Source organism: Lathamus discolor, chromosome 1 (assembly GCF_037157495.1).
Source record: "Lathamus discolor isolate bLatDis1 chromosome 1, bLatDis1.hap1, whole genome shotgun sequence".
NCBI classification, from domain to species: Eukaryota; Metazoa; Chordata; class Aves; order Psittaciformes; family Psittacidae; genus Lathamus; species Lathamus discolor.
The window spans coordinates 2,708,979-2,718,490 of NC_088884.1; the positions used below are offsets into that span (position 1 = coordinate 2,708,979).

The window sequence follows — 9,512 nt, forward strand, 5'->3', positions numbered from 1 at the left end:
CAGAAGTGGGAAGGGAAGGTGCATTCTGAGTAATCACTGTAGTGTTACACAGTGATGAACTTCTACATAACACTGCTTTTCAAAATGAAAAATGTCTTTTCCTTGCAGAAAATGGACTTTGGCAGTATTTGTTTTGTTGTCCACCTCAAGTGAATGCTCAAAAGATTAAATGGTGCTGAGGATGATGTTTATGCCTGAAAGTGCTCTTCCATGAGTTCTCATGAGCTCCTGTTGATTCAGCAGGCAAAGGGTTTCACTCTTTGAGCTTATCTCTCGCCTTTCATAAACCTTAGAATAACAGAAAGGAGAGAATAAAAGTAAGGCAGGGGAGGGGAAACCCAGTGACATCAGTCCATAAATGCAGTCTGCCTGATAGCAAAATTGCTACTCGAATGATTAAAAATACTTATCCTGATTATAGGGATACCTAGAGATTTAAAACAAAAATCAGAATTGCCATGACAGGGACTTTGAAAATTGATAAGAAACATCATCCCATCCTCATGTAAACTGCTGTTTAAAATGCAGACAAAAAGTGATGAATGGCTGCAATCAGAAAAAGATAAATAAAGGGAGAGAATGCCAGATTCCACTGTAAGCTTTATAAATGAAGATTCTTGATAATGGAGAAGATGAAATTGTAACGGGCTAATGTAGATATAGCATTCTGTGTGAAGAGACAGATTGGGAATCAGAATAACAACTGAATGATAAAGGCTGATATCACTGATGCAGTTGTATGTTTGGGTTTGTGGCTGAGTCAAGGAAGATAATAAAGAGACACAGAGTGAGGTGACTTGTCACGTCTCCCACTGAAGGTGAGCATAGCCTGAGCTAATCATTCTTCTGTCATCAGTGGAAGTGTCTACACCGGTGACATGAATGGTGGGTGGAAAACCTGCCTCTGGGTGTGCTTGCTTCTCTTCATTCACCATTCATAGATACCATCTAAGTGACTAGTTTAAATCAGTTGCTTAACTTTCAGGTGCATAGAACTAGCTAAGAAGAAAAGGAATTAAGGTCATGAGAAGTTCGTAGCACAATGCTGTTCTGAATGCACTTGAGAGAACAAAGTAAAGGTCAGGAAAGGTGTAGAGGAAAATGATGAATTGTCAAGGTAGGTAAGACTAGCTATATCTCAGTTGTTGAGCACCTGCCTGGAAGGTGCTACAACTGCCTCCCAGCTCCTGGTTGATCTCTTTTATATCTCTGAGGCAATCCTAGAGATCAAGGCTAAGTGAGATCTGTGAGCTGATAGAAGTAGACGCAGGAGGGCAGTGCTAAGACAGTGATTGGAGTCATGTGAACAGATAAGACCTCCTAGAAGAAGACGGGGGAAAGGAAGAGAGTGATGAAGCTACTCAGGATATGGCAGTAATGGAGGAAATGATCTAGTGGAGAAAGTGAGGAAGTGACAAGTTACTAAAACCAAGGAGGGTATGGAGGTACATTTATTATCCCCTGAGGAGGTAACAAACAGAGCAACATGGATAGAGCATATTGGCTTTGGCCAGGAGAAGGTCTGCAGAGATTTAAGCAAAAGGTGGTTTTGAGTGGAAGGAACAGAAGCTAACCTGAATTGTCAGAGAAGCATCTTAAGTCAAATACTTTGATAAAGTTGATTTAAGGTGAAACCATAGGGATGGTCTAATAAGAAGAGCAGCCAGACAAGGACCAGATGACTTGATAAGAGGTGATTTTTCTTTACAATGGGGAAAGTGTATTATTCTGACATTGAAGATGGAAGAGGGCAGCAGTGCAAGGTAAGATAAAGCCATGAAAGGGGATATTAAAATGATGGTAAAAAGAAGTTATGAATCAGAAAAGTACGTAGGCACTAACCACAAATGAAGAAAGGTGGTAGAGGAGAGGCACCGAGAAGCCTTGTGTGTTAGGACTGAAAACAATGTGGGGGGAATCCACGCTTTAAGAGAGTGAAGGGACGTGTGTTGAAGGAAATTCAAGTGGAAAGAAAAGGGAGCATTTCAAGGCAGCTGCACATGGGCAGGATGAGTACTGTAGTAATTAGCCAGAGCTGAGGCAGAGCAGCAGTTAGGTGAGCTTTGCAATTACAAGTGGGAGGCCCAGATATGAAAATGAATTTTGAGCTTCCAGAATCAGGGAGATTTGAGTCCATTATGAACTGAGCATTTTTAGTCTCCAGGGTGAAAGAATGCTGAGCCAGGGCAGCCATTCTGAATTACCCAAGCAAGCATTATCCCCCTAGTTAGTGCTCACAAGTGAGGAGCAGAAGATCTGGAGTTCTGTTCAAGCCCTGCCACTGTCTTTACAATGCTGCTTAATTTTGATGCTTGCATACCTTTTTGGGGACTAAGAGGCTGAATTAATTAACATTTAATGTACCTTGAGATCTTGAACTGGAAGGAGCTGTAAAAATACAAAATATTAATACTGCAGCTGTCCTAGGCTAAGCCCAAGGAGATGGGTGTTTCACAGTGCACAGGACCACTGAAGATGAACTTACATTAGGGTGTGCAAATGTCTATAGGCGGTTTGGGGTTTGTTTCTGTAACCAAGCTTTTTGTTTCAGCTTCACATCTACAGACTGGCCTAATAGTGCTTCCTAATAGACTGAGAAGTATGTAGATATTAAGTTGAAAAGTGTCACAGTAATATCCTCAGTCTCTAAGGTAGCTAGATAAACAACAGATTGGAAACTGCATTGCACCAAAACTGGCCAACTGCATCCCAGCTCGTAAAGAAATATTATGAAGGTAAAGGGGAAAGAAAAGAAACGGGAGAGGAAATGGGATATGAAGTATAATCAAATCACCAATTGAAAATGAGGTAAATGTGTCAAGTAAATAGTAATAATAAAATCCTAACAAAACACCTTCTGACATTTGTTCTAACCTATAGTTCACTTTCTCTCCCGCCTCCGTTCTGTGTCTCGTAGGTTTTGTTAGCTATGACAATCCAGTCTCTGCACAAGCTGCTATCCAGGCTATGAACGGCTTTCAGATTGGCATGAAACGCTTGAAGGTTCAGCTGAAACGCTCCAAAAATGACAGCAAACCTTACTGATCTTAACCCCAGATGCTTACTGCTCTTATTTTAGCTTTCTTAGGGTAAGTCCCATGAGCAAACCTGTCCTCTGCAGGGGATTAAGAAAGAACATAGAGCCAACCTTCACCAAGAGACAGTTATTTTTACAGTTACCACTTCCATTTCCCCACTTGTCCTTATTACGCTTGGCTCCCATTTCCCAGCCAAGTACTTACTGAGTTGTGTTAGTGTATTTTGTTTTGCAGCATAATTTATCTCCTTTTCAAAAGAAAAAATAAATGTCTTGAAATTCAAAGCAACACACACACACAGACACAAAAAAATGTGCAATTTAACTCTGTGAACCCTGGTGCCATTAGCACACAATAAAAGTTGTTTTCTATGGATGGATCATATTTTGCCAGGGTGGCACCAGCAGTTTATAGGTTAAACAAAATGGCCTCATGCCAGTTGAAGCACTTACTTTGCAACAAAAATTGAAACAAGTCTTTCCACTGCATCAACTTGGGTTTTGAGAAGATTTGATTATTTCTTTTTCTTTGGGTTCAAATCAACGTATTGTTCTATATTAGTCTGATTTTACACTGGTCGTCTTTATATTTCACTTTTTTTTTAAGTTGGGTTTTTCTTTGGAAAGGATTAATGTAAAAAAGATTTAGAGATCTGTTTCTAAAGCTACAGGGTTTAAAATAAAAAAAAAATAAAATGAGTGACAATACTTGATGTTTCTTGAGAGATAAATTTAATAATAATAATAAAAAAAAAGCCACAGGCCTGTAAATTTTATTTGTAAAAAGCATTTCTATTTTTATACAAAATTTTTACTGCCTCAGAAATAATGGAATTTATTTATTGCCTATTGTTAACTTATTGGATAACTAAAGAGCAGCTCTCTATGCTAGCTAGATCCTTTGAAGTAGTCTCTAGAGTAATTGTGCCAAGAATGGGCGCTTTTTCACTGTTGAACCCTACCCCCTTTACAGTTCATGCTTTTATCCTCTTGTTTGTATTTGTCTGGTTATTTTGTTCGTAGTTTCCATTACCTAGTTTAAAGTTCGGTTGTCTGACCTTTCTCCCCCTTCTCCCCGTACCTTTCTGTTACATTTGTAGAAACTGGTTCTTTCCTCTCTTTTCTCCCCAAAAAGGAATCCATTCTCTCTGAGTCCTTTCAGATGGATTCTTTTGGGGTTCCATTGTGCTCTTGTTGACAAGTATAGTCAGTTAATGCAAATTATGTGAACGGCTCATAGACTCTACTGATAAAAAAGATTTGCATTAGTTTTCTCCTGCACCCATAAAAGTGATTTTGTTTGTGCTGCATAGATTCTGTGTAACTTTTTTTCCTCTTCCTTGTTTTTTCCCTAGACATCTCCATGCCCGTTAGCCCATCGTTTGCCTAGCATGTCCCTGTGGCGTCTCAAAAAAAAAACCAGTTTCATCGTCCCGTCATTGTTTCTGATGTCTTTCTGACCTCACATCATATTTGGTTCTCCTACTGACCTTTGATCTAGTTTGACCTTTGAAATTTGCATGTGACCTCATCTAGCTATGAATTCTGGGAAGTCAATGTGAAAAAACATTGCTGCATTCATGCAAGACTGAAATTTATTATTAGATAAATTAATGATAGGATTTAAAAACAACCTGTGGCAAAATGTTTTTTCTTTCTTTCCTTTTTTTCTTTTTTTTTTGTTTTGGTTTCTCTTTTTTTCCTTTGGGTTTTTTCCTTTGGGTTTTGTTTTCTTTTGGGTTTTTTCCTTCTGTTCTTGGTTTTTTTCCTTTTTTTCTTTTTCATTTAGTAAAAAATAAAAATAATAAAAAAAAAAAACAGACTTGAAAGTATTATACAGGGATTGGCATTCTGCCTGGTCACTGGTGACAATAGCAATATGTGTCCAGAGGCACAGAATGTTGGTTTCTAACAGACTACTTCCAAAACAGTTTGAGAAATAAAACTGTCTGATTTTAAGTCTCTAGAGGTCTGTAATAGTTTTTACATTTTTCAGGCAGTGTAAAGTTTTTTGATAAGGCCATTTTAGGTGGCTCACTTTCTCATTAAAGTATATATATAGAACCACTTTTTGTAGATTAGTATAAGAAAATATTTACCCTGTTTTAGGGCAAATGCTACCTACTTGTGTCACCTTTTGCTGAACTGACTCACAGTTAGACAATCCATGGTTTAATGCACATGAAATTACCTATATTTTATACTGTTTCAATGTACAGAAGAAAGGTTACTGTAAAATGTGTTACGTTGGTGCTTCTGTGAATTAAGTTGTGGTTTCATCATGAGTCTTATGGTCTTAAGTGTTCTATGTTTATAAAAGACAAGTTTAAAATTGGTTTACTTGAACAACAAGAACAAAAACAAGATTCAAAAAAAAAAAGGAAAAAAAGAAAAAAAAAGTTGTTTGCTTAAAAAAAAAAAAAGAATTTCATGTGAAAAATGAAAAAATATTCCAGAATAAGTTTGTGTTGGCTTGTGACGCATTGATGTCATTTTTTTATCGTGAACAATTTAGATGTGTTTGTGTTCAGCAAAATGTGATCGGTTTTTCTTTTAAAGGAAAAATAAAAAAAACCAGTGAAACTATAGTGCCAAATTCCAAAGGTACTTTCTTCCTAGAGCTTCAGTGTGTTTCTCGTGTGAAGTAATTTGATAACATGGGTATTTTATTATGTGTTTTGTATAAATCCCTAATATTTAAAGAAAAAAAAGAGGTTAAAAAGTTTGTTAACTTGCTATCCTGTGGTCTTGTTGCCTGAAATTGTTATTGTTTGTTATTTCTCTTTGATGTTTTTTGTAAAACATTGTATAAGTGCCCATGTTTCACTTTTTTAACCACTCTGCACACATCAATGCTGTGAAAGCAAACCTCACTATGTATTTTCTTCATATTGTATGGAAACCTCTAAGGTGAGAAAGTTTTGAACTTTTAACCCTTTCCACCCAGAGCTGTCTTGAGTGTTAATACCTTTTATACATTCACCATTTTGCTGTTTATTTTTATATATATATCTATATCTATAAATATATATATACTTAGTTTTTTGTGGTTTATTTAATACATGGTTGAAATCAGAACAATGCACAGGGCAGATCTGAAGGACAAAAAAAAATATTTTACTGCTGTCTAAATTTCTTCTGTATCTATAACTAAAATTATTTAAAACAGTAATTAACTTGTGGTTTTCCTTTTTAGATTTTGGGGATTTTGTCTTTTCTTAAAAGAGCTTTTAATATGCTGCTGGAATATGCTATTCAGTATTAATAAAAGAAAAGAAAAAGAAACAATTCTTTAATTATCTATTCTGTGAGCCACTCCCAGCCAGGAGTGGTAAATCCACCATTTGAAAACCTGGAGGAGAAAAAAAGAAAATAAAATCATATTTTTGTAATTTAAATAAATGAACTTTTGCTTAAATCAGATGCACTAGATCTTCCTGGGTGAAAATTCAGTGTGCACTGCAGTTAAACTACTTTTTATGGATAAAGTTTACATACACTGTAATGTTTGGTGTTATCTGGCATTCTTTGTAATGGCAATATATTGGCTTACTCCTGCAGACACTCGTATAGAGAGGAGTAACTTTACTCATACAAGTAGTCCATGGGAATATATATGTGATTGATGTGGGTGTTTGCTGGAGGAAGCTCTGTGTAAGGAACCAGAAAAGAGATGCTGGTAGCCCTTTTTACTGCCTTGTACGTCCGATTAGATTGCATTTCTACTGCACAAGTAGTAGCCAACAACCAAATTGGGTTCTTTACTACCTGTATAGACAATTCATTGCCAATCCAATGTGTGTGAGCAGCAGTACTTGCTACTGACGATAAAGTGCCATACCTTCTTCCACTTCATATTCGTATTCAATTAAATTTGAAAACACCTAAAATTAAAAACAAAGCCCTATATGAATGACATCAGCTGGTGCACTCTTGTCTCTCATCCCCAACTTAAATGCTTCTTTATGTAGAGCCCTGGGATGGAAAGGACTAGCCTCTAGTGATGCAAAAAAGCTTCCTTCTTATAGCACATGCACTTATAAATAAATGATCTATACTTTTCTCACGTATTTTTACTACTGCTGGGGCCTTCCTACACCCTTTGAGGGCTATTTTGTACTACTTGCAGCAATTTTGCGTATTCGAAGTATCATCTCACGTATGTTATATTATATATATGTACATATATATATATAATATGAGATCATCATTTGGATTGTTTAGACTGTTTCACTAATTCTTTCTCATTGTACCCACCGTATAAATTTCCAAAGCTTTTTTAGATGCCCTAGTGTTGTCCTGTGGGTTTACCAGTCAGTCAGAGCAGTGATGCCTTTGGTCCTCAGGCAGTGTAACTCGGCATCGGGCTGCCCCGAATTACACTACATGGGACATTGGCTTAGCAGTGGGAAAGGAGGAATGTTTCTGTGCTTCCAGGCAACTGAGATGGGTCATTGCTGAGAAAAATGTCCATCTTGATAAAAAATAAAAGAAATTCCAGTACAAAACCAAAAACTCAAAAATACACCTCCTTGGAGACAAATTAACTACCAGATCTCTTTCAATATTGAAAGGACAAAGCTGCAAGGGTGCAAGGGCCTAATAAGAGAGGAAGAAAAACAAGGGAAATTGCTTTACAAAATTCTAATCAAAAGACTAGACTAGTTGTTTTTTTTCAAATTAGCTAATTGCAATGAAATGGCAGTCCTCAAAGGAGTAACAAGTTCATCTTTCTTTCACCATAGGGGTTACAGTTCCTTGGCTTGTGCTACTCTGGAATCATTTTACTGTTTCTGTTTTTATTATCTTAAGTGCTAATTAACAAAAGGAAAAAAAATATCCTGTAGTTTCATTACCTTTTTGGATAATGTCATACAAAAAAAAAAGACAAAAAAAAGAAAAAGAAAAAAAAAAACAAACCTATGTACTTGTGTTTTTTTTGTGCTGTGAGAATTGTTGTTTGTAGATTAAGAATACTATCATTTTGTTTAGAATGACAAACTAGTTTTTAAGTATTGTCTGAGAAAAGCCAAAGTTAATGCAATCTAGTGGAAACTGTAAGACCATTTGAGTATTGTTTCTGTTTTATTGATGCATTTGGATTTTGTTGTTTGATGGAATTTGAGCCAAAAAAAATATCAAAAAAGAACAAAAAAAGGCAAAAAAAAAAAAGCAGGCTTTCCTATTTCTACAACTTGATTGTACTTATGCATTTTGTACCAGTGGAACTTTTTATACTGGAGATTAAAAAACAAATGGAAATTTTTGTGGCTTACTCTCGTGGGCCCCCTCGATCATGACTGATTTTCAAGTTTGATTTCTGGACGGTAGAAAGAGAGTTGGTTTTGTTTAGAGAATTCAAAACTTTGGCTTGATTTCTTTTTTTCCCTTTGCTTATATCTAGTGTTTAGAATTTTGTCTTAACAAAAGCGGTAAGTTTCACTTTTTATTCTGTATCGTGCAGTTACACAATAAGGTAATTAGAATTAGGAGTACTCGGTCACTTTGCGTGGATAAATGTATTAGTTAAAACGTTAGGGGTTTGCTTTTTTGCTGTTTAGATCAGAGTTTTTTCTGATTCTTCTGTCCTCATTGTGAACATAACCGTGTAGTTGAAACAGTCAGACTTATTTTTGTAACGTATGTTATTGTGTGATGCAGTTTTTTGCTTCTGTCTCCAATATTAAACCATTTTCCTAATACTTGTCTCTCTACTTTGTGTGTTGTATTGTTGGTGGTCATTCTGTGTTGGTAATACATCTACACACCTCACTGTTTCACGTGCCTGTTTTTTTATTTTCTCTATTTGTTGGTTGTGTACAAAAGATACAGTCGATTCCACCTAAGTGAATATCTGATTGGGGGGCAAAAGAGGATTTGTACATTTTAGACATGTTATGCTTCCTTTGATTTTTGTTTTGCTTCTCTCTTCCTCCCCCTAGTCATGCCTTATCACTTGGATAATCCATCTGAGCAGGAAGCATTTTAAATGAGCTTCCTGCAGAGTCATATTGAAGGTAGCTTTTGTTAGCTCTCTAACTGCAAAGCTTCTGCACACAAACACACAGAAGCCACCTGAAAAGTTGTTCTTTTTCCTTGTTCTGACATTTCGGTCAGTGTGTGAAATGTGGATTATGGAGATAAATTCTTCCTAGTCGTTAAAAGAAAATAATAATACTCTGCCGCTACTTCGCAGAAGCACATGAAACATTCAGGAAAAGGAGGATATAGCCTTGGGATTTCTTCCAAACTGCACAGTAATCTGATGGCATATGGTGTTAGTCAAACTCTCCTAATCAATTAGTCAAACTAATCACATCTTAACTAGGGCTGTGAGAGCCTGCGGAAGCCTACCAGGTGATTCAGCTTGTCATGTGCAGTTGTACAGCTAATAATGACAAACTAAAATGAAATCCAAGTGAGCACAGGAAGACTTTCTATTAAAGCCAGTGCAAGTTAAGGGAAAAAAAAAAAA

The 9,512-nt window shown here is 36.4% G+C and overlaps 1 protein-coding gene across 7 annotated transcripts in view; it reads left to right on the forward strand.

Moving 5' to 3' along the window:
* CELF2 (CUGBP Elav-like family member 2) overlaps positions 1 to 8,739 on the forward strand; it is a 393,255-nt gene extending 384,516 nt beyond the window's left edge. For all 7 annotated transcript variants that reach the window (XM_065666773.1, XM_065666599.1, XM_065666687.1 and 4 more), the window contains 2 exons: positions 2,918 to 3,089; positions 4,393 to 8,739. In XM_065666773.1, coding sequence (XP_065522845.1) covers positions 2,918 to 3,045 — 128 coding nt within the window. In that variant the 3' untranslated portion in view covers positions 3,046 to 3,089; positions 4,393 to 8,739. The remainder of the gene's footprint in view (positions 1 to 2,917; positions 3,090 to 4,392) is intronic.
* Positions 8,740 to 9,512: the final 773 nt, after the last annotated feature.